The 24,665-nt window shown below is 38.4% G+C and overlaps 1 protein-coding gene and 1 long non-coding RNA gene across 3 annotated transcripts in view; both read left to right on the plus strand.

Annotated features, from left to right (window-relative positions):
- The window catches only part of LOC105354181 (uncharacterized), a 32,762-nt gene extending 23,913 nt beyond the window's left edge, over window positions 1–8,849 (plus strand). For both annotated transcript variants that reach the window (XR_002290364.3, XR_002290363.2), the window contains 2 exons: window positions 3,475–3,524; window positions 8,121–8,849. This is a non-coding gene — a long non-coding RNA (uncharacterized LOC105354181). The remainder of the gene's footprint in view (window positions 1–3,474; window positions 3,525–8,120) is intronic.
- Window positions 8,850–9,535: 686 nt separating this feature from the next.
- On the plus strand, window positions 9,536–24,622 carry hsd17b12a (hydroxysteroid (17-beta) dehydrogenase 12a). Its single transcript, XM_004069403.5, has 11 exons — window positions 9,536–9,944; window positions 17,685–17,731; window positions 18,439–18,514; window positions 19,761–19,868; window positions 20,636–20,700; window positions 20,830–20,874; window positions 21,270–21,304; window positions 22,013–22,094; window positions 22,242–22,307; window positions 22,936–23,085; window positions 23,393–24,622. Exons 1-11 carry the CDS (start codon window positions 9,767–9,769, stop codon window positions 23,531–23,533), a joined length of 993 nt encoding a protein of 330 aa, XP_004069451.1. The 5' UTR covers window positions 9,536–9,766; the 3' UTR covers window positions 23,534–24,622.
- The last annotated feature ends 43 nt before the right edge of the window (window positions 24,623–24,665 follow it).

Raw genomic sequence — 24,665 nt, forward strand, 5'->3', positions numbered from 1 at the left:
GTTAAATAAACAAGCCTTACAGAAAAATCAAGATACAGTTTGTTTCATTTATTCTTAAAATTCACTGAGAGTATGCAGTAAAAACTAAAGTGAAAATCAGTTTTTAAATTGTTTTATTATGTTGATGTTGCCATTTATTGTTTGTTATCCGTTTCCCCCCGTTTTTGTTTTATTTTTTTACTCTGATTTAATCAGTGTACAAAATAAAATGTGCTTTCAAAATGCTACCAGGCTAAAAAATGCTCAGTTTGATGTTGAATACTTCTCAAAACTCTTAAAATGTTTACCTGTTGTTTCATTTTCATTGTTCATGTTGACAAGCTTATGAATATGTTTTTAACTGATTAGGAGTTGTTTTTTCAACATTTTAAACTTTCAAAAACATTGTGGTTAATAAATATTATTATGTGCACAAAAAACTAGTTTCTATGCACGTCTCTTTTGAAAAGTGCTTTATGAATCACAAAAACAACGTCAACCAGCTTTTTTTAAACCTTTTTTTAGACTTAAATCAGAGAAGTAAAATAACAGTAATAGTAATGGTTACAAGTTTTATTTTTTTACAGAAAATGTCTCACAGTTGGCAAAAATGGACATGAACAACATTCTATTTTTTTCTCTAAAGCCAGTTTGGAAATGCCAACTTAGTACATGTGACTGCTGGAAGCAGTTTTCTAATAATAAATGAATTTGAAGAGTGTCAAAACAAACTCAGTAATTTCACCATTTCTATTGAAACACAATAGATTATTTTGTGGTTCCTTTGATTTCTAAGATCAGATGCTTTTCTGATGATTCCCACTGTCATGTCACCAGCTCAGTTGACAAAATACAGAAGGAAAGTGCATTAAATTTAAAAACCTGAACTATCAAGGCCCCTTTTTTAGATCTGGGTCTTACTTTTGCATTGATAATATGCCATTCTATGTAAAGAAAAAAAAATTAGGGGGGATTAAAAAAGTGAGATAATAAGTTTTTCTTAACCTAAAAAAGAACCCCCCCCCCCCCCCCCCCCCCCCCCCCCCCCCCGTGTTATCTGTGTCTACAAACAGGCTGTGCGTCCATCACAGTCCCAGCTGGAGACATGATTGTTTAATGTCCAAATGACTTCTTGAATGGTGTCTTTTTTTTAGCCAGCAGATGATTTGGGGAGGAAACTGGGATCTAACTTTACGAGAAAAAGGACAATTTGAAGGAAGAACAGACTGTTTAGAATCAGGAACAAGCATGCTCATCTCTACCGTCACCTTTGTTTTCTTAAGAACTGCTTGAAATCAGGAATTTCATGTTTGACTGAGACTCATCTACTTCCCCAAACACCACAGAAACACAGAAACACTTTGAATTCCTGTAGGAAACTAAATGGGTTTGACTGTTGACTATGAGCCAGACTTAACCCTTTAAACAATCATTTTATTTTTTCTATTTTTTGCTTTTCGAACAAAAAGTTTCAATTTTTTCCCCAGGTTAATTCAACAATTGTCATAATTCACAAACGTATAAGAGGTTTCCAAAACCTTCAGATGTTAACATATGAATGTAAAACTGCCACTGAGACTCAACATCCACATTAAATTGATGCTTACTTTACATACACCTGCAGAAAAAACAAAGAAATGATGCAAGAAAAGCTTGCAAAACTGTAGAGCTTGTGAAATAACTGGCATCATGTTGAAAGAACCCACAATTTTGGCTCCTGCTGATTTTGAACGACCAAAACATGATTCACCATTAAAGTTTAGACTAGGTAGCATTTTTCATTTGCCTATATTCTATGAATCTTTAAGTAAAAAAAAAGAAAAGAAACTACAGGCATATATTTTGAATCACCGTGTTCATTTCATGGGTTCTCTTTTTTATATCTTAATGAGTATTTTAAAACATGATCTGTTGGTTTTTTTATATGAAACTCTTAGTCGTTAAGAATTTGATACTTATTTCTTTTGTTTGCCGCATGGTTATAAATTGAATTATTCTGATGGTGTTTCTGGTGTTTTGAACCCATCCTAATTCAAAGAAAACAAACAGAAAAGTCCTGCAGAAATTTGATTCATGTTCTCCTAAAATGTTCTTTTTTTCAGTAAAACTAAATGAAAATTTAATTCAGGACTTCTATTTTTGGTTAATGAAAAAAATACTGCGCTCTGGAAATAAATTAAATAAATTAAAGGTTGTTGAGTCTGTTGTTCAAAAAGTTTCCACTGATTTTTTTCCACTGCAGTTTTTACAGTTGAAAATACATGTAGGTCACATAATAAAATTGTAAGTGAATCTGAGGGTTAGGTGACAGAATCAGGGTTAAGTCCTTGTATTAAACGGCTTCTCACAGCACTATGCTTATTTTTACCTACAAATTCTTGCCCTGTCTTTCACAGCAAATTGTTAGTAAATAACTGTGAGCCATACTTTGGCCACATCAGAATGGATAATTAAACTGTATGTAAAGGAAAGCGTCACATTCACTGGTGATGTCTCTGACAGACATCTGTGCATCCACCCTGAAACTGCACATTGAAGGAAGAATGTCATTGTGTCTGTTGATGTGATAGAAAATAACATATTTAGAAATAATTTTGCTAAAACATTTTTAGCACATGTGATATTTGAACTGTAGAACCTTAATTATGTAGTGATGAAATTACAGGTGATATGTAGCGGATAAACCAGTAAACGGCCAACCAGTTACAGATCAGGGACCACAAAGCGTCATTAAATACGACTCAACTGTACAAAGTAAGATGTTTAAAATTTAAGATGTGTCAACTATGACAGCCATACAAACACCCACACTAACACACACACACACACACTTGATCTGAAATGAAAAACTTGAAATCTAAACTGGAACAAAAGTAATTACACAGGTACATAGAAACATTCCAGCAGAGCTTCACAATCATACTGTGGGAGGTTCACACACCCTCATGACCTCTGGAAGAATAATGTTTGGGTGTGTTTTAGTTAGGCTTAAAGACTCCTAAAGAAACACATTTTGAAATATGCTCATATTGGCTATATTGTAACGGAATTCTGATAAATTATAATTAGAATCACTTTGAGGTTTTTCTTTAACAGTACACAAAATGTCATAATACTTATCTTTCAGGTACAGACACAAAAATCAGCTAAACGTACGCCTTTGTAGTTTTGTTGCACAATGAAAAAATATTTTAAAGAAAATATGCATTCCTTAATAAAAAACATTTTCGTCTGCACCTCCTGGACTGAAGTCTTTATTTTTTCTTTTCAATATGTAATTTGAGATTTTAATTTAAGATTGTAATTAAAGTAAAACCTGTGAGTAGTGACAATGGGGAAAATCCTGCTTTGTGTCAATTAACAGTTGAAATTTTAATTTTGTTCAATAAAGGTTCATTAACTCTTAAAAAAGATTGGAAACAGCAGATATAAGCTCTTAAATTGTATGTTTTGCTACAATTATAATTGATCTGATTTTGTTGCATGTATCATCAGGTGCTGCAGCTGCAGGATTGCTGTCACTGGCTGATGGAGACAGACTTCAGGTATGAAAGAAATCAAACATGTAAAGTTAACAGGACATGTCAATTGTAACACAGTTGAGTGAGTGCACAAAACTCCTAAGACATTAAAAGTGTTAATACTCTTAAAAAAAAAAAACTTTGGATTGCTCTCCAATCTCCAACACCTGTACTGAATATCAGCACAGGTGTATGTAAACATCAGATGCAAAATGTCATTTTTGAATTTTAATTGCTGCTCGCTGATCTTGAATTTGATGCAAAAACCATAGACTGTGGCTGTCCTGCTAGATGCTAACTACTCATGTTGCTGTGAGCCCTCTGGGAACTGAAAGGCAGACGTTTTTTTTGGAAATGATCTCAGTGATGAAACACGTTTTACTGCTTTTGAGCATTTTCTCACGTAGGTGCTTTGTTTTTTTTGTTTCAAATCTGGTTATAAAAGCTATTCGAATGCATTGCAGCCTCAGTGAAGCTTCCTCATGTCTGACAGAAAATGGCTGACTATAAAGCTGAAGGCACAGAGCTGCAGAAGGAAACAACACAACTGCTGCTTATCTGTTTGTGGCACAAGCTGATCGAAAATTACTTAAATAAATTAGCATTATAATAATTTACGTTTAGATCATGTATTCATTAGCGCTGCGATCATTTTGCCAAAGACACAGAGTAAAAGTGAAAGCTCTGATCAGTTCTGCAGACTGGAAGTGGGGGTGGGGGGCATAAAACAGCATGAATTTAAGAGTTTTTATTCTATAACTGTAATATATTTTAACCAAATAATGTTTGAAGCCAAAAACAGCTAAGAAAATAGAAAAAAAGAAGGACCGAGTTGAAGCGTAAAAGCTGTGACATATAAAGGAGAGGACAGGGATAACAGGTCATTGAACCAACATCTTTGCTTGCATGTGCATCGCCCTACAGTGAATTAAAAACATGCCTTTGTCCCTCACTTTGAATCTGTGGGCAAAGTTTCCCCCCGTACAATAATTGTAATCACTCTGAATGAGCCTACATAACATAATATGTAAAAAAATATATATATTGAAAACCAAAAACAGGAATAATTATTAAGACATTCAATATTTTCACATTTTTTATTTAATGTCAGTGAAATTTGCCAGCAAAATGATTTACTTTAAAAATACATAACAGATTCAACACAATGTTAAGTTCTCCAAAATGGTGGAAGCTGTAGCAAATGAAATCTTGTAAATGAAAACATAAACAAATTTAAAACATCAATGGTTTTAAAGAATAAATATCATTGTTGTTTAAAAAGCTTTTTTCCAACAAAAGTTATAGATTCAAATTCAGATATTTCCAGATTATCTCAATTAAAAAAACTGTCTCATCATTTTCTGTAAGTTTGAATCGCATCCAATCATGATTTTGACACATTAAAGGAATCATTAAGAATATAAATGAAGTAGTTTTATACATTTTGAATAAAATGTCTGTGTACTTTTAGAAAAATATAAAATAAGCTTTGTCACTAAAACACATATTTAGACACAGTTAGATCATAGCAGTGTTTGCAGCTTCATGAAAATTTTGTAGCTGTAAAACCAAATCATTTGAGTCAAATAAAATGCTAGATTCAGGGAAATGTTATTTTTCATATTATTTATTTTTGTCTTTTTAGTTTATTAAAAATAAAATGTCATTTCTGCAGAATATATGAATTAAAGCTGCTAAAAAAACCTGCATCAACATTTGTTTTGATGAAAACATTTGTAATACTGGCAAATTTAGATGAGTATGCTATTTGAATCAATTAGTTAAAATGTTATGCGTACAAACCTTAATTTTTGACCCACCAGTAACGTCTGTGGGGGACATGTTGCAACTTGCATCACATGTGAGACAAATTTCTACCTCGTGATCATTTCAGTTTCAGATAGACATGGCAGTGAGATTCCTTCCAAGACTCATTATGAATCCAGTCCTCATTGGGTTTTTGTCTGAAAGTTACACCCTGGGTAGGCACAACAATCATCTGGTTTTCCTGACAACGTTCAGACTAGTGTAGGTGCAGAAAAGCTCTTGGTGACATTTTGAAAGCTTCTGCAAATGAAATACCAAACTGCTTAGTTATCAATGACTTAAAATATGAAACTTCGAGTTTTTGTTTCTTTGCATTTCTGTTTATTTGGAAATGTAAAGAACCCATATTTTGTAATGATTTCTTTTTGTTTCAGAATCTGTCAAAAGTATGTCTTTGAGTGTGTTTGTGTGTGAGTGTGTGTGACACTATATAAGTGTATTTTGGCATTTAAGGCTGATTATTTATATGTCAAAAATTTGAAAAAATGTGCAATTATTTAAAAAGTGTGTGGGAATGCGAGTCAAAGTTTGTTTACCTGTATTAAAGATCGTTTGCGTCTGTGTGTCTTTGAGTTTTTATCTTCTTCAAAAAAAAACAGGTGTTGTCAGGTGTGTTTTTGGGCTGTTTGACTTGTATTCAGTCTAAATGATCTACAGTGAATTGGATGACAAATTTCTGTACATGCGTACACCACGAGCTGGTATATTCTAAAGCAACTTCAGATAAATCAGATGTTAAAACACACATTTAATATTGCTGGACACCATAGTGAGATAAGTGTGAGTATGTGAGACGGTCTGTGCTGTTTTCAACTGATTTTGATGGAGATGTCTTAATTCAAAATTACGTTTGTGGGGGTTGCTGGTTTTGACTTTAATTTTGAATTATGCTACAGAATCGCTTCCATAGGGGTGTCTTTGTGTGTGTGTGTGTGTATGTGTGTGTGTGTGTGTGGGGGGGGGGGGGGGGGGGCTTATCATTTCACAGATGGAGTCTGTGCATCTCTCCTGAGAGGGAGTAAAAGATCAAGTTAATGTTGAAGAGTTTGTATATTTTTATACAAAAATTTCAACTTTGTATTTGTATTAATATTTTTGTTTGAAACAAAAATGTCAGTCTGCTGTTGCTTTTCCGTCAAGCCAAGCAGCAAATTAAAGAAAAAAGAAATTAAATCTACAAATTTCTTCTTCTGTATTATGGAATTTGTGGTGAAACTATTTCCTTTATAAATGATGAGCAGAATTTCTGGCGACAAACTTTCTGCATTTTAGAAAACACTTTAACAAAACAAATACATTTATTGTTTGTGTGTACAGGAGTCTATGTGTGTGTGTGTGTGTGTGTGTGTGTGTGGGTGTGGGTGTGGGTGTGGGTGTGTGTGTGTGTGTGTCCAGCCTGAGATAGGACAGCTGAGTGTTGCTTTGCTTGATGCAACAGCAGCAAAAAACTGCAGTGTATCTTGCAAAGAGACATCCCAGAAATATTAACTCTACCATACATGAATTTGAAGAACATTGTTAATTTTAATTTTTGTTTGCTTTAAAATCAGAAACTCTTCACTGAAATTCTAAGCTATTTTATTAAGAAGCTGAATTAACATATTTGAATGTATCTAAGTTGTGGTTTAAATGTTAATCTTATTATTGTATGAAATTGTGTAATTTTAACATTGATTCAAAAACACGAATTTTGGCTATTAAGGTTGTTGTTGGAAAATTGCTGAGAGTTTGTCATAAATCTGCATGGATTGTCAGGCTTTAAACATGACTCGTTTGATTGATATTTCCGGATTGATCTTTGTCATTTGAAAGCTGAAGTCCTCTCTGTCCGCTCCGGCCAAATTAGGGTTGGGTGAATGTAAAACCCTACACGTTGCTTTGTTTGCTCCGCTTATTTTCCTGCGTAGTGCTGCATGCGTTGCATTTGTGCTAGTCAGCTGTGGCGAAGGCTTTGTCAATTGTGTGTCAGACAGTTTGTGCCAACTTTACATGGAGAACAAACCCTCCTGATTGCTCTGATGAAGCTTTGCTGGTGCCAGAAACAGGGTTTCAGCGTGTCGCTGTCCACTGACATGGACGTTTCAGCACCACGGACAGAGGCAGAAGCAGCGAGGACAAAGGAGTTCAGAGCAATGTCACTTCTTTGCACACAGAATTATATACAAAAATGAAGTTCAATTGCGGGAAAAAGTGTGATATTTATTAACACTTGTGATGTCTGCCAATTATTCTTTTGGTTGTTGATCGCGAGCTCAGAGAGAAGGAAAAGTTTAGTGCCACGTTTCTAGTTTTGTTTTATGTTTTCTTTTAAAATTGTTTATTCTGCATTTCATTAAGAAAATATAAGCAGAAAGGAAGTGAAATAAGTTGAAAGTTTCTTTCTCTTGGTTTTAGTGTACAAAACTCGGTGTGTTTTTCAAGGTCACAATGAGAGAAAGTGGGTTTGGATCAGTCTGATGAGAGAAGGTGTGCGCGTTGGTGTCTGCAAGCCTGTTTACGCACGTGGTGACCAGTCGATATGAACACATGCAAATATGGGGAATAATGTGATTGTGAAATGAAAAACTAAGCATGCAAAGATAAATGTGAAATATGTTTATGAACACACCACAGCTCGACAAATAGACCTTTAATATTTTAAATTATCTTTATAAAACACCGTGGAAGTTTTCCTAAAGAGCAGATATGTGTTGTTTTTTTCTTTGAAGTGCAGATCACACATTTTCCTGTGGAGATTTTGATGGGGAATTGCGCACTTTTAAATCCCAATTTTCTTTGTTTTGTATTTTTCAGTTGTTGAAGACACGGCCATGATGTGAAGGAGGACACTCAAACGTGCATTAGGTGTATGAGTGTGTGCGTATTGTAACAGAAGTAAAATCAGAATTTACATTGCTTTAACACAATCTGGTGTCATTATGTTTCATATAACTAGTCTGTAGTTTTTAATTTAACATTTCTAGAAAACATATGTCTTCAATGCATTTTTTAAAATGTTGTAATGCATCAAACTGTGTACAGCAAATTATTTGTGTTGCATTTAATTGAATGTATTTTTTGGATTTTTTTTTCAAATATTGCATTTATACTTTTAAAAGATGTGGTGTAAAAACTGGAACCTTAACCTGAAAGCTCTTTCCCGATGACACTATTCGATTCTTTCACTTCAGTCGATGAATGCGTGCAGATGCGTGACGGCTGTCAGCATGACAGCTGATTTTTATACTCTTGTCTAAATGCTGAGTACAGGAAAGCGTTTGTTTTGCTGCTTGGGTTGTTGCTCTGCCTGCACGCTGCGTTTGGTTTGTCGGTGTGAGACAGAGACGGGGAGCATGGCGACTGATCGGCTGAGCTGGAGACTCAAAATGCTCTTTCAAAATCGCCTTTTTCTGGGTCGCAGTGATGTGCGCAGATCTCTGACAACTGGCTGTGCAAAAACAGCCGCCCCCTGTAAACATGTTTAGCTCAGAATGTGCGTGGAAATGTAAAAACTCTGTCAAATAAAGCGATGGAAATTTACAAGCGTGTCTCAATGTTTATGTAACACACGCACACACACATGGCTTTTATGCGCCCTGCTGCTGAATGTTTTGAACGGGGAATTTACTACCGCTGGATAATCTCGCGAGAATGAAAGAGGGTTTGATGGGGATTGTAGTTCTGGTATAGCTCTGGTTCTGGTGTAGCTCACAGTTAAACGTTGCCGCAGTGACAGATGATATAGGGGGTTCCTGGCACAAAGCATGCTCAAATGTCCTCAAAAATGACCTGCTTCCTTCTGCAGTGGTCCAGAGGTGATCAGCAGAGTGATGCAGACTGAATACCTAAAATAGATGAGTGAGTCATGCATTGCTGGAAGCAGGCTGACCTCACAGACTGGCGTCAAATCGGCCAATAGTGTGCCACTAGACGCTCTCTGCTGGGAGGGGGGAGCTGCACATTCCTCACCAATGAGTGCATCACTTCATTCATAAAGTGGTAAGGGCAGTTTTTTCTAACGTGTGGGTCTGGAGAGTTTCATAATTCTGACTGAAACCGTCTAACTTGTTCTGGAACGAGCCAATGGGGGAACCCGGATGGGAGCTGCCGTAATGGTTGCCCAATCGCCTGTCATCCCGGTCTGGCTTCATCCCGCCCTCCTTCATAGAGGAAATCGAATGAATGGGAGACGCTCTGAAGTTGATTGACGTGTCGATGCGCCTATCGGCGGGGCGGAGCAGTCAAGGGACGGATGCTGCAGCCAGTGAGGCGCACAGCTGGGAGGTGCGCTTTAAATCAGGCTAGACAAGTGTTGGGGGGGGGAAGTATGTGTGATGCTACAACCTCCTTATAAAGGGACGCTCTCTCACGTTGTGGCTTGGAAATTAGAGCACATTGCCTAAAATTGAGGTCTCCACATACACACTCTCACACACGCCGAGTCACCGACTGTCGCTGCCATGAACCGGATGAACGCCGAGGAGATGATCCGTAGGGCCGAGCCGCTTTTCTTCTGGGTTGGAGCCTTCACTTTGGCCTTCTTTGCGCTGTGGCTGCTCTACAGGCTGGTCACAGGCTTTAGGATCTGGGTCTTGGGAAATGGAACGCTGCTCTCCCCGAAGCTGGGCAAATGGGCAGGTGAGTTGAGTTTTGTCACATTTCACAAGCAGGAGCTCGAAAGTGCCCAGGTGGAGTCGGCGTGCAGACACCAGAGAGAACCCAAGGAGTTCAAACTTCACTGTGGCACAAAGTGAAGCTGCATTCTGGTGCATTTTTGTCACTGGTATCAACGGGGGGAGGGTTGGGGTGTTGCATAACCAGCGCAGGTAAGCAGCTGATTGATTGGGGGGGGGTTCTTTATTAGCTGAAATATTTCCCCCTCTTTTTCGTCGAAGTTAACACGGAGTGCTGTCATGAGCTCCAATCAGTGTTTTCAGCCACGTTGGAGCAGTACAGGGATGCCCCACATTGGTCAGCCAGCAGCCAAATTGCGCAGGCTATGCGCACTTTTCAGAGAGCTGTCTCATGTGGGTGAGCAGCACCAGAGCAGCTCATGCTCATGGGACAAACACTCCCTTAATGAAGACATGACCCACATCACAGATAATTAAAAAAGAGCCCTTGAAGTAAACGTTCCACCTTGGAGGAGCTGGTCGGTCATTACAAGGATTTAATCATTTTGCATATTTAAACTCCTTGATATTTTTTGGTTAGTCCTGTTCATTTTTCTTCGACTCCACCGGTTGACCTTTTTTGTCGTCACAAACTCGCAGATTGAATCTAATTACTTTGACTGTGAGCTTGTGGTGTCTTGAGTAATTTGACTTAAACCGAAGGGTTCTGGTTCGGTGTGGATGCTTTCCTATGTTGCCCAGTCATGGTTTGACCCACTTCTCCAATCTCATATTAGGCGAAGATTGCTGCGTAGAGAGCCCCTTGCTGCGCAGTTTTTTCGAAGCGCCTTTCATATTTGGATACGACACAAATCTTGTTTTTGTTTATTATCAAATACCAGACGGATCGCACACTTTTTTTTTAACGTGACACATTAAACATGCAGCCATCTGTTGGGTTAAATGATTAATTGATGCCCTGTGCGCCATAAGAGAATGAAATTCACGACGCTGGACAGGTCGCCCTCAGGAATGACTAATGCACACTTTATTTCTAGGGGTTCAGTCTGTGCAGTGGAATGTCGGTGCACTGAGTCATGTGTTCCACCCTTAGGGTTTTAACTGTCAACCATCCTAAAAATGTAAAGAACATGAAACATGAAAGGATAACATGAATAACTTTTTAGGCGCTCAATTTTCCTTTTCTTTTAACCCAAACATATTTTTACAATATATTTTCACAATGTCTCCCTTTTCTCTTTTGCGCATCAATGAGTCATCCCTATCTGACACGTGGGTTAAACTTGTAGATTTTAATCATAAGTGAAAAAATACCATTGACAAAAGTCTCCTTATGACCTTGAGCAACCCGAGAAACCTGAATACCACTCCCCAAAACCAGTCTCCGTCACCAGTTTGACCTGAACGCGCTCGTTTCCCGTTGGAACGGTTGAAGAAGACAGCAGGTGAGGTAAACGGGTTTGAAAGCAAAGGAGGGTAGTGGTGGTTGGGAGGAGGAGGAGGGGGAGGGGGGTAATTTGCGCCTTGGATGAGGTGTCCTCCTCAGCCGGTGGGACCAGGTGATCTGGTGTAGCCAGTTAATTCAGCGGCCATTTCTCTAAATGGCATGCGTAAGTCAGACTCTGTGTAGAACTTAAAGGATCACCTGTTGCATCACGTTTGACGTCTGTCTCATGGACTTGTGCTTTTCCTTAAACTAAAACAAATTGGCTTTTATTATGCCAGTCACTGCAGGTTTTTGATTCGTTGGTAAAGTCAATTTCCAGTACAAATTTACATTTCTCTCAATCCACTCTGAAGGGCTCAAAAGATTCATGTGCAATTTTAATAATCCAACAAAATAGGATAAATATGTGAGCAACTGTGCAAAAAATGATCTATTTTTCTTTTGTAAATGGAATAATGTGCTGACTTGGCATATGACATAACAGCTAAATAAGGAGAAACTTTGTTCCTCGTCAGACAGGTTTAGGTGCCTGTAGGTTATCAAGTTCACTGACATTCACCTGAACTTAGATAAGATGTTACAGCTTTTTAAAAATCTTATCTTTATCCCCTGGCTCGAAAAACATCATGTTCCATTTCTGCACACCTGGCTGTGTTGGATGGAGCTCTGCTGCTTCTTATGCACAGCAGGGTTTTCTCGGGATGACTGGTCCTGTTTTGGGGTTATGGGACTTCTAGTGGCACATGTGAAGTACTGCAGCATGAATCATAGCGGCTTTCCTCACCTCCTTTCCCTGCAAACTCCTACAGTGCTCGACTGGAAATTCCCTCCTGCCTGAGCATTTCTGCTCATCTAATCCCAATTCATGTCTATTTTAGAGAAACCTCATCTGCATGACACTTTTTTTCCCCTTTTTTCTTTTCTAGTTTTTTTTGCTTCTTAAGACTTTTTTTTCCCCCCCAAGTGTGTAAGAGAAATGGAAAAAACCTCAGCAAATATTTTGTAGCAATGTGACTGTTTTTCTGCCTTAGGGAGGGAACCAGCTAAACATGTTTCATACCTTAGTTTTTCTCCGCTCCGACCTCTAGTGGCCTCCAGCTTTCCAAGTTATGTAAGATGGTCTGCTCTGCTGTAAAACTCCATTATAAGAAAAAAAAACTACTAAAGAATAGCATCCTATGGTGATGGGAGGGGCAGGAGTGTGATATTCATCCTGTAGGAACCCCATCCCCACTTCTGACTTCAACCTATTGAGGAAATAGTCCTATTATGTAAGAAAGATGCACAGCACACCATTTTGGACACAATATGCATTTTTGCTTCTTCAGGAACAAAGCGTAGGTGAAACCTGAAGAAGGATCAACATTTAATGTCACTTGTAAACATTGTGACATGTCTATGTATTTTTGTTAGGGTTCACCTTTGCAGCTTAATGCATTCACACGTGAAACCACATGTCATTCTTGAATGAAGCAGTGGTCTCTGCTTCCTTCTTGAGGTGCTTCCCCCTAGTGCCATGTGTGCTTATGTGTGAATGAGCAGTTGGAGACAAAACCCTGCTGATCGTGTCATAAACACGCACTGTGACACGTGCTGGAGCAAAGGATGCGAGGGGAAAAGAATCCTGTACATCTCCCTCCCTCTTCAGTTTATCTTGAAAATGTACTTGCCTTTTATTCTATTCTATCATTTTCCTCTGTGCTGGTTTACTTTTAATCCTTTCACAATTGCTTGTTCACCAGAGCCTTCTCACAGTGCTTCATTATGGGCCACTAGTTATTCTAATAAACAGATGATGCCTACATATAGAAAAATACTTTAACAAGGTTTTTGCTGATTTGGGCAACATCATATGTGTTTTCATTTTGAGTTGCATCTTAATGTAATATTTCAAAATTTCTCGTAAACTCTAAAGACTGAATGTTAACTATGAGTTGTTAAAGAAAAAGTAACCCCCCCTAGTTATCAAATAGTTATCTAAAACCAAAGTTCCTTATGAGATAAAGCCACATGTTCGCAAAAATAGAAACTGATTTTCTGTATTGCGTATTTAAAAAAAGCTTTTTTGCACAGTTTCAGCTCCAAAATAAACCCTGCACGTTCCCATATCCCTTTAAAAATGAAGGATGAAATGCTTTATTTGAATAGCCCATGTCTTTTAAGCACTAAGGGGGGAAAAAAACAAAATCTTTCCCTTTCTGAGCTCATTTACAAATTGAGTTGTTATGTTTATCGTTCTGACTAACCAATAACTTGAATGCTCTTATAACAAAACTAAATAGGACCTCGAGCATTGAAATGTCTTGCCATCATTCTTAATAGGCATTGTACTGGATGGTTGACATACTTTGAGGGCAAGGTTTATGTTGACGCTCAAGGCGACAGCATGAATTCATAATTTTTAAGGTGTGATTCCGAGTGACTGTGAAACATTCCTTGGAGAAGGAATGTGCTACATGCAGTCATGACCTGGTCCATCAGCATTGGGGAGGGGGGGATGCAAAGATAGCACCTTTATCAGAATTAAAGGTTTTCAGTTATACTTTTGTAAGATGACAATGCAAAAGATGAAATCTTTTGCAAAATGCAGGTGCAATCCGATGCATGTTTTGTTTTTCTTGTTGGGACATTCTTCATCATACTTTTGCATGTAATTTCCTCAAATCTTTATCTCAAACTATAGAAATATTCTTCAATTATGTCATTTCTGTTTCTTAACATGCTGGTTATCTGACAGCACAAGAGAATCTCCTTTAAAAAAAAAGAGCTTTTCTAAAAGTCAAGTTTTATTTTGGCTCTTAGATTAACAATGTTACTTTGCGTTGTTGCTATTTAAAATGTGCGTCTCTTTAGGGGGGGGCTTATGGAAAATGTGTTTTTTGGATAAGGATGGAGGAGAGGGGTGGTTGCCTTTCAGTTTCATGCACCCCTCCCTCCCTGCATCAGTTATTTTTTTCCACAGAGATGGGAGGGTCTGCTCGTTGATAGAGGTTGGGGAGCAATACATTACATAATGTTGGGCTGTGTTAGGAGACTGGGGCATGAAAACCGCAGCAGCTCCTCACTCAGAATCCTAATTAGGGAAGTGCTGATGATGGGAAATGTCACCCCCCACCCCGCCATTTATTTATATAAATTTTCTTTAGGGTGTTGAAACCGAGTCTCTTATTTTCTTCTCATGGATTGCAAATTCTTTGTTTCGCTCCATTCACACAGCTTGCTTGTGTTATATCCCTTTGGCAGGGCACATGCTGAAATGAGGGCTTTGCAAGGCAGGTTCAAGCTCCAGCAGGGGTGATTGTGGAGGATCTTGTTGGTATTCTGGTGCTGCGGCAGGCAAGCAAGCAGCTCCCAGACAAGGCAGTGCAGGCACTGCTATTTTTACTCCTCCTGCTGCTTTTTTTAGACCCTCGGAATATTGAGCATGCAGAGGCAGGGGCTGCTCCGCTGCTGAGGAGGGAGGGAGACAAAAGGCTGGGGGATGTCAATGTCTCTGAATGTGCCATGACGCTGAGCTGCAGTGCAAATGCGCCCCCATCAGGGCACCTCGGAGCCAGCATTGGAGGACCGGGATTTTCGATGCATTTGAACGTGGGGTGACTAGGTTCAGAGAGATGGAGGGTGGAATGAATGAGAGGCAGTCGTGCACGCATGCACGCACCGCTGTGCAGCGGTCTATCAACATATCTTAACCCTGCTGGCGTCAGTGCTGCTGTCACTCGCGTGGCTGCTTGCATATCCCCTCTTGCGTTGGAGCTTTGTCTCTCTGATGTAATGCCTTTCTCATGTGAGGGGAGTTGCTGCTGGGAGCACTGGGATTGAGAAGTCTTTGTATGAGAATTCCAGTTCAACAATTGATTAATTATTATTATTATTTTCTTAATAGTTTTTGTAGAATTCCTCATTTTTGGGTGAGCTTGGGGAGTGATTGGAAAAAGGTTGGGGGGGGGGGGCATTGCCGTCCTTGGTGCAAAAATAAAATTGAACAAATTTTATTACATTTTTTTTAGCTTTTTGCCCCCTAATCATTTTACCGCATCTTAAAATGAGCATTATTGCTTCCATGACTGTAATGCAACTAAAGTGTATTTCACTGTTGCAGATGCATAAGAGGGAAATCTTTTTTTTTATTTTTTATTTTTTTATTATTAAGATAATCTATTTGGTTATATATTTTTAACGCTGTTTATATAATAAAAAGCTCCCTGGATTTTTTTGTTTTTTAGTTTTTGCTTTAGCTTGCTTTATGGATGTGGGTTGATGGTCCCATTTACATAGAAACTCTGCAAGGTGGAATTCTCCAGTTTGGGAGGAAAAACACTAAATTAACTCTTGAAATGTGTGGCATGTCAAATCTGATGCAGGCATGTGGCATGCAAAACACGCCAGGGGACTGCTAACGTCTTCAGGTTCAAAGTGTTTTTCTGTGCTTGTGCATTTTTAAGTTTACAAAGTAAACCTCCTCTGTTTAAAACTTCAAACTATGATGTTGTACATGCTTTTTGTTTGTTGGTGCATTCCTAACAAGTTGGGACATGGTGTGTGTATAATTTACCTCCCCACGATAATGCAGGAATGCATTTCAGTTATCTTTCAGGCATTTTTAGAGGAATGCTATTGGTACACTTGGGTACATGTGAAAAATTATTTGCATATTTTCTATGGCACATTTTTAATCTTAAGCAAACATCTGGCAGTAGATTGTTGATGCCTGGTCCTGCAAGAAGCCATGCCAAATGCTATTATCTTTAATGTTCAAGCAAGATGTCTAAAAAAGCACAATGTGCTTTAAGTCTTTGCTACAAATACCACTTGTTTTTGCCAGATGTAGGAAAAAATAGACCCCATTTCTTTTTTTAAATGGAAATTGTCCTCCACCTACAAGGCATTTTACTTTACAGCAACAGTAACATCGACACTGCTGCTGTATACCCCTCTCACACATGCACGCACAGAGGCATCTGCAACAGGGATCCTGACTTGGTACAGCCTGCACCCATTAAGGCTTTTCTGCCACAGAGCATTTCATTCTTAACATGGCAAGGTTAAAAATAACCAGGGATTCTGCTCTAACTTTTTACTTTGTGCAACTCTACTTCACTCATTCATTCACTTCTTTTTCTTTTTCCCCTTCTCCTCCAGTCATCTCCATTCGGTTTCTTCACTCTCCCATTCTTCTGCTTCGCTCAAGTTCTATTTTTAGCCACCCCTAGGATCCCTCCCTAACCCACTTCATCCTCCTTTCTTCTGCTCCATGTTCGTCATCACTCCCTCCTCTCTGCATCCCCTCTCATCTTTTTTTTTCAAGCTTTTTGCCAGAGTGTCCTCTCTCTATTAATCTTTCATCAAGCCTTGCGTGTGTATTCATGATTCACAACTGTGTGTGTATTTGAATATACCCATGCCTCCCCAACCACCACTATGCGCTCCATTTTTACATTTTTTTTTTATCCCTGTTCATTTTTATTGTTATTCTACATCCTTTCTGCTCAGCATCTTCCATGGCAGAGGGACTGGGATTGATGGCCAGCAAAGATTTAAAAATAGTCCGGTTTGCTTGACAAGGTGACGAGAACTCTGAACATAAGGAGAACATCAGTTTTTCTATTGGCTTTTGTCCGTCTGCACTAGGAAAAACCTTTTCTTTTTTTTTTTCCTCCTGTCTATTCAAAATCCTTTCTCCACCTTTTACCACAGCATTCTGCAGCTCATCTGTGATTTTCTGCTCAGAGTTCAGGCTCAGAGTTCTATGCTCCCCTCTGGTCTTTTGTTATTCTCATCTCAGCCTTATAAGTAATCTGCCACCTCTACTGTCTATGTAGCTCACTTTTTGAAATGTTTCTCGTATTACTTTCATCTGGAGTTTCATAATCAAAAAGAGCCTGGTCAATAAATATAAAGGCTAAAGAGAACTCATCCCAAATGTTTAGTTTCACTTAAGGGTGTGTCCATCTGATTGGCTTTGTGTGCTCTTTCACCTATTAAGCTCTATAGCTTAACTTCACATTGAGGTTTGCGTCTCGCTGTCGACGGTTACAGGTGCCCAAACCGGATTTGAAGTCATGAAATCCTAAGCAAAGATCTAATGTGATTTGTTGATACTGCATAACTAAAGCCATCTGACAGCATCATTTGTGTCTCGTATGTCATTTGATGAGATTAACTCATTCATTTTGATTCAGATCTAACTTTTGAGACTTCACTAGTACATTTGCCTAGTTGCAATGTTGCAGCTGAGATGAAATTCATTAATGTCTTTGCTTTTGTTTTTTCTTTTTTTTTTTTTTCCTCTCTCAGTTGTGACGGGAGCTACAGATGGAATTGGGAAATCCTATGCGGAGGAGGTGAGGTTCCTGGACCCTTTTAATCTGTGACTCATGCACACATGTCGTGTTCACTCAGGCCACAGTAGTGGAGAGCTCTTACAGGCCTTTCAGTGCAAGGGTCCTCACAAACATATGCACACACTTGAGAGCAGACTTGCCAACAAGCATTCACTGATTATGTGCAGCCAGGTCACTTGTCCCTCATCTACCAGTGTAGGAGGGCTGCGTCATACTGCCGTTTGTGGCTTTTTGACTCGTGCTGCTGCTTTTAGTGTACAGCCGATTGATGACAACATTTTTCCATGCTTGCTTTTAAGAAAAGGAAAAAATACAGTTGACGTGAAAATAATCTGTGATGTGCACTCACAGCCTTTGTGTCACTTTTTATACTTGTTCGTTGAGACAGCTGCTTGGGATTGAAAAAAATATTTGGAATTCAAACTGCTTTTTCATATCAAAGTACAATTTGACTTTACGAAGCAAGAAACCTTTAAACTAACAGTGTAGGTTTAAGTGTAGTTAATAATATTGAACTATCTGACATAAGCAAGAGCTATTTTACAGTTTCTGTTCTTTAAAAGCGGTGAATTGAAGAATTTAAGGCAAACTGTGGCTTTTTGAAGATTGTTGAAATATCATAAGTGTGCTGCCATCCTTGTACTGAAAAGTCTGATCAAACCCGTTCTGTGACTGATGTAGTTTTTTTGTTTTTCTTGCTTTTACAGCTGGCTCGTCGAGGATTTGCAATGATGCTTATCAGTCGCTCCCAAGAAAAGCTGGATGACGTGGCAAAGTCACTCGGTGAGTGTATTTGCAGTATTCCACAACCTCCTGGAAACAAGTTTTGGGTTGGGAGGATGATGTAGGCTGATGGGGATGTGCGTTTGGAAAGGCGGGGATGATGAACCCACCTGTCAACAGCCAATAACTGTATATTAAGGATAATGTAAAAAATTCAAATATTGGAACATTCAATTGGCCTTCCAAAGAAACTCCATAGGTGTGCTATGGTTTTTATTAGTGTCCAGTCTAATTACAGTATATTCTTATCAATCCTGCTGAGTTTAACTACTTTTACTGCCAGAAAAATAGGAAATTTCACTCTGTATAGTAATAAAGTGAAGAATTATTCATCACTGAAGTTTGTAATTATTGGGTGTTTTGTTTGAAAAGGAAGAGCTTAAAATTTTCTTCAACCCTTCCATTCAGACCCATATCCAGCTTTTAACACTCTGAATGAAGACTTTGCCCCGTCCCTCTGTTAAAAGTGCCCTCTCTACGACTCACTCTTTCCATCTGTCTCTGATGTCTCACACAGTGCAATTTTCCCTGTCGTGTTTCAAGTCCACAGAGGGGGCTGATGGGTAGTCACGAGCAGGGTGCGGCATGCTAAACTCTGGCACTCCTCCCTCACGATTAGTCTCACAAAAATGCCCTTCTTGCCTATAAGCAGCCAGCTCACCCTGCCCCACCTTTAACTGTGATTGTTTCTCTTCCTCTGATTCTCTGTTTTACCTTCTATATCTATATATACATTTTTAAAATATATTTATAACTTTTTATATTTTTATGTTTTATAAAGCTTTGTTTGCTGAGAAATACAGCAGTTCTTCATAGATGGACCATGATTTCTTTTCTCTTCTCACTTCAAATATATATTTGTCTTTCTTTTATAACATTTTTACAAATTTACTGAAGTTTAAATACAACACCATGCTACAGTGTTGCTGTTTTTTTCCCCACATCCCAATTTTCCTCTTCTAACCCCCTCTGCTAAAGGAGTCTTTGGACAATAGATCCTAATTGCAGCAGGCAAATAAAACATGTGGAGGAGAGTTAGAACTCCAGTTTGTTGGCACGCAGCACCCTCCAGTGTTCCAGTTCGACAGTATCTAGTTTTATGCTGCTAATTTCAAAAAGTTTGTATAAAAGTTCATTTTGACTTGTAATTTGTGTTGGAAAGATCAACCGGTACCAGGAAGGTTGATGTAGGATGTGAAATGTCAAATCTTGTGACTGCATAGTGAACACTGGCTTTTACTCGCAGAGGAACAGTTTGGCGTTGAGACCAAGACAATTGCAGTTGACTTCGGCAAGACTGACATCTACCCAAAGATCGAAGCAGGACTGGTGGGGCTGGAGATTGGCGTTTTAGGTAAGATCAAAACGTATTGGTTTTTCTGTTGACTCACTACTAAAAACCTTTGCTTGTTTCTTTGTCCCACTACTTGCTTCCCAACTTTTTCTGTCTGGTTTCACATGGTGCATAGTTTCACTGACATTCCCAAACAGTTGCTAATTGATTTCGCAACTATTTTCAGCTTTTTACGACTCTTCTGAAACATTGTGTCCTTCAAACGTCTGTGCACGTTAGAAATATGCGATGGCATCTCATCATTGTTTTACGTAGCACAGCCGTTAAATTCCAGTTTTGCGTTGAACGCGGTGACTTTCATTGTGCCAGCAAGCAATTATGGTTATGTGTGAATAACACGCACAAGATCTGTGTTGTTTTAGTCATTCCAGTTTTGGGAAAGCCAAGGAGAAGATCAGTTGCCTTTTAATTCTTGGTCTTGTGATGGACCCTGCGCTCTCTTGGCTTCAAGTCTCTCAATTGCAGCTTTACAATCAGGCAAACGCTAATTTCGATTGCTATTTTATGTGATATTTTTAAAGATGTGTCATTTCTAAGCACTTAGGCTTTAAAGTTCACACTGTACTTTTCAACAGAACATTTCGAGAACTCTTTGTTCTTTTTGTTACCAGCTGTGTTCTAATTCAAGGTGTGGCTGTTAGTTTGGTAAATGCTTATCTTTTTTGCTTTTGCTGCCACCTTGTGGTAGGTGTTTGTCTCAGTGTCTTTGGCTTTCTTGTAAAAAATAGGAGTAATTTTTCCCCCTCATTTTTGTTTTCCCTGAACAGTTAACAATGTTGGAGTGTCCTATCACTACCCTGAATACTACCTCAATATCCCTGACCTGGACAATGTAAGTAATCTTGTGCTGTAGAGATAAAAAAAAAACCTTAATGATTAAAGTGCAACATAAAATCCAGTCCAAAACTTATTTTTTAGACCACACTTTAAATGTTTTTGAATAAATTTTTTTCTCTTTCAGTTCCTCACAAATATGATCAATGTCAACATGACCTCAGTGTGCCAGGTAAGTTTATCGTTTTGTTTGTTTTTTGCCTGGAATTAGTGTTTCTCACACAAGATGGGGCAAGGGATTTAAAAAAAAAAACTTTGCCTTTTTCGGCCCATTTGTTGTTTTTAAAGCTGTTTTTTTCCTGGCTATTCTTGTTTCCTTCTGATCTGCTATTCTCACTGTGGTACCTGCAATGTCTTAGTTGTTCCCAAAGCAACGCTGGACTACACAAACGATGTCTGTACTCTTCGCCCACGCAACTGCTTCCCTCTGCTAGTCTGTCTCTTTCTGCTACTTTTAGTAATTCGGAATCTTTATTTGTCCTATTTTCTGTACATTTTACTTGGTTGGTTTTTTCTTATGCTGAATGCATTTGATTGTAAACTTCATTGTGGTGTTGTGGTTGGCAGATGACTCGTCTCGTGTTGCCTGGAATGGTCAGTAGGTGAGTAAAATGATAGGCTTTTGTGTCATGCAACATGACTGCAGTAAAGTGTTTATCTGCTAAATGCCGGACTGAGGGCCTTTAAAAACAAAATTTCTTAAAGGAAAATAATATATCTGTTTCTTTGAGGAGAAAACGCTTCTCAGTAAACATTACTCTTCATTGCGAAGTGGGACCAAAAAAATCTTTTCCATCACTGCATCTTTTTACCCTCTCCTTTGTTCGCAATGCTGTCAAGCTTTCAATTCACACAAAGTGCTCTTCCCATCTCATTGGCTGCCCTGTTCCCATGTGATTCCTGCTGGCCAATGGCAGCGCAGGCACATTTTTTGCCGTGTGAGGCTGGAGCGTCCTCACTACATCACTGCAGCAACAGGCTGCCATGGCAACGCATATGACCACTGCCACACTGCGTGTGTATAAATGTGAAATCACTGTATTTATCAGTTTGCTGGATGTGTACAGACGGATTTCTCACCGAAAATCTCCAAAAATTTGAGATGAATAAGTAATGAAATGCTCCCATTGCATGTTTTTAAGATTGATGCACAAGGAAAACCTAGATATGTAAAGTTGTTTTAATATAGGATCACATCAGAGTTATCTTTAGGTTTTAACCTAGACTTTCATGAGTATGCTACATGAAAAATTTAGCATTTTATACCTTTGACAAACTTCTGGATCAATCTTTTGTGTTTTTCCCCTTAGGGCCAAAGGTGTCATCCTCAACATTTCCTCTGCCAGTGGCATGTACCCTCTCCCTCTCCTCACAGTCTACTCTGCAACAAAGGTATACACTTCTCTGGGATTCTGTTAGTCAAGCAATATCTTCTGTACTTTATTTTTCTGATACTTTCATACGTATGAATCCACATCCATCTCCATTTGAAAGAGATGTTAACAGACTCATGACCATTTTCCGTCATTCTCTCTGCAGGCCTTTATGGATTTCTTCTCTCGTGGCCTTCAGGAGGAGTATAGGCGTCAGGGCATCATCATCCAGGTGAGTTAAGGAATGTTGCTGTCTCCAGACCTGAAGTTAGTGGCACTGCTAAAATATAATTTTATGTTGGTAACTAATGAATTCCTGAAAAAGGTTTACATCTAGGCCAAAAAGTACCAGAATGATCTTAATTTCACCTTGTTCTGTTTTAAGGCATTTAGAGGAATAGGTGCAACAATTATATACTGTTCAAAATTTAAGTTAGTTCCTCTTGGAAGAAAAGGTTGTTTAAAAAAGAAAAAAATATTATTTTTATGTTTTTTTTTTTACACTCATTTCATGTGACTGGACACGACTCAAAGGCCATGAGCTGCATGAAGACTCTGGACTTCAGCTTTAAGCTGTGGTGTTTTTAAATATGCAGTCTTGGAAAGAAAGCTAGGATTTTCTGCTTTAGCCCTCTGTAATTTACTGCATACCGGTATTTCTTTTACCCAAGCGCCATCTTCAGGCTGGAGAGCATAAACGCTTCTTTAATTTTATTCACATAAACCATACTATTAAAACAAACATTTTAGATACTAATGAAGAGTGTTTATTTATTTATTTATTTTTAATTTGATATGAAAGGTCCTATACTTCTATACTAGTTTACTATAATTCATTTTTTGTGTCTTCCTCTCATCAGAGTGTGCTGCCATTCTTTGTTGCCACAAAAATGACTCGCATCAGGAAGCCAACTCTGGATAAACCCACTCCAGAGCGCTATGTGGCTGCAGAACTCACCACTGTGGGTCTGCAGAACCAGACCAATGGCTACTTCCCCCATGCCGTCATGGTAAGAAAGCAAAGAGCCTGGAAAAAACACACGTCTCTGTAAAAGGAATTCACCTTCATGTTTAGTGCATATAATGGATCTCATGGTAAAGCTAGACAAAGTCTCCAGTTTATTTTTTTTCTAAACTTTTAACCACCTTTATTATGTCAGAGTAGAAACTCCACTATTCCAGTTTAAATATCATTTGAAAATATTTTTAAAATTTGACTTGCTGTTTTTTTTCTTTTTTTTGTGGAGAATAGAAATTCCCAGAAGTTTGTAATTTATTGACGGTGTATTGATCCAAGTGAATCTGTGCGTTTTTCAGGGCTGGGTGACCACCAAGCTGGTGCCCACCAGCATCGTCATCTTTCTGGGAGCCAGCATGAACCGCGTACAGCGCTCAGGGTACCTGCACAGGAGGAAGCTGCGAGAGATGAAGAACGGTGCAAGTCTGAAGAGTGAATAGTGAAATCTTAGACAACCATGCTGGCAGCCCCTCTGTTATGACCTGCAAGATTCTTTACCAAAGATGGGAGGATTTAGGATTTGTCTTCCAGGGCTCATTTAACCCTTTTTTTTTTTGCCTTCTAAGAAAAGCACACATGAAGGCTTGTGTGTTGGCTCTGTGATTAATGTTGTATCTTTATGCTGAAAACTAGCTGGGAGAAAAAACCAAGAGGAAGAATAGGAAGTAAGATGATGAAACCTTTAATATATTATTTTTCTTTGTCACTGACACTTGTGGTGGAAAAATACAGCAACGCGCAGAGGCTTTGCTAACCCTGCTGTTGTAAGCAGTGGAAGAAGGTGATGGGTATCTGGTTTTTTTTTATGTATAAATTTATTTATTTTATATTTGTATGAACACATCTGCCAACCCAGACCTTCAAAAGCAATGTAGAACTTAGTTCTGTTTACAAATCAGACATTTAAAGACGGCAGTATCTGCTTTATAATAATTGAAACTTACATTTGTTGCGAAAAGCTTGCCGGCTCTTTACCTATATTTTTTTCTTCTTCTCTCAAACTTGTTTGTTTGCTATCTATTTAAAATATCTCCTTGTGGTTGACTGGGGTTACCTTGATTTCTTTCTTTTTTTTTATGTTTTGAATGCCAAGGTTGATCAGTTTCTTCATGTTTCTTGTGGCTTTTTCTACTGAAAATGGTCAGTTTCAGTGAGAGGGTAATTTGTAATTGCATTAATAATTTTATCAGCTGTCCAAGTATTTGCTGTACAATATTTCCTCAAGGATATCACACTCTGTTTTTGAGCAGCAAGGTTTTTACTTCTTCTGCCATGGTTTCTACTTTACCATATAGTTGCTGCTCAAAGGGGTTTAAATAAACTGGGAACCCCTACTTTTTATACCCCATATGATGTGGTCTGACCTGTGCCTTAACCAAATAACCTTGTGAATGTTTTCTGTGGATTTTAATGATTGAAAATAAATGACAATTTCTTAAGAATTTCTCTGTTTAAAATGCATTGTTTACATTTGTTCTGCAATTCTAATGGCTAATTGTTTTGTTTGTTAATAAAAATTTTGGCACAAATCTTGCTGTTTTAGTTTTTCTTTCTTTGTCCCTTAAAGTTGTG

Source organism: Oryzias latipes, chromosome 6, assembly GCF_053564925.1.
Source record: "Oryzias latipes strain Hd-rR chromosome 6, Olatipes_Hd-rR_3.1".
Taxonomy (NCBI): Eukaryota; Metazoa; Chordata; class Actinopteri; order Beloniformes; family Adrianichthyidae; genus Oryzias; species Oryzias latipes.

What these genes read in the sequence shown, in the direction of transcription:
- hsd17b12a (XM_004069403.5), top strand. Translation starts at nt 9,767, where the DNA reads ATGAACCGGATGAACGCCGAGGAGATGATCCGTAGGGCCGAGCCGCTT. An exon ending in TGACGTGGCAAAGTCACTCG is followed by an intron (nt 18,515 to 19,760) that starts GTGAGTGTATTT and finishes TTTTACTCGCAG; the next exon opens with AGGAACAGTTTGGCGTTGAG. An exon ending in CAGTCTACTCTGCAACAAAG is followed by an intron (nt 22,095 to 22,241) that starts GTATACACTTCT and finishes TTCTCTCTGCAG; the next exon opens with GCCTTTATGGATTTCTTCTC.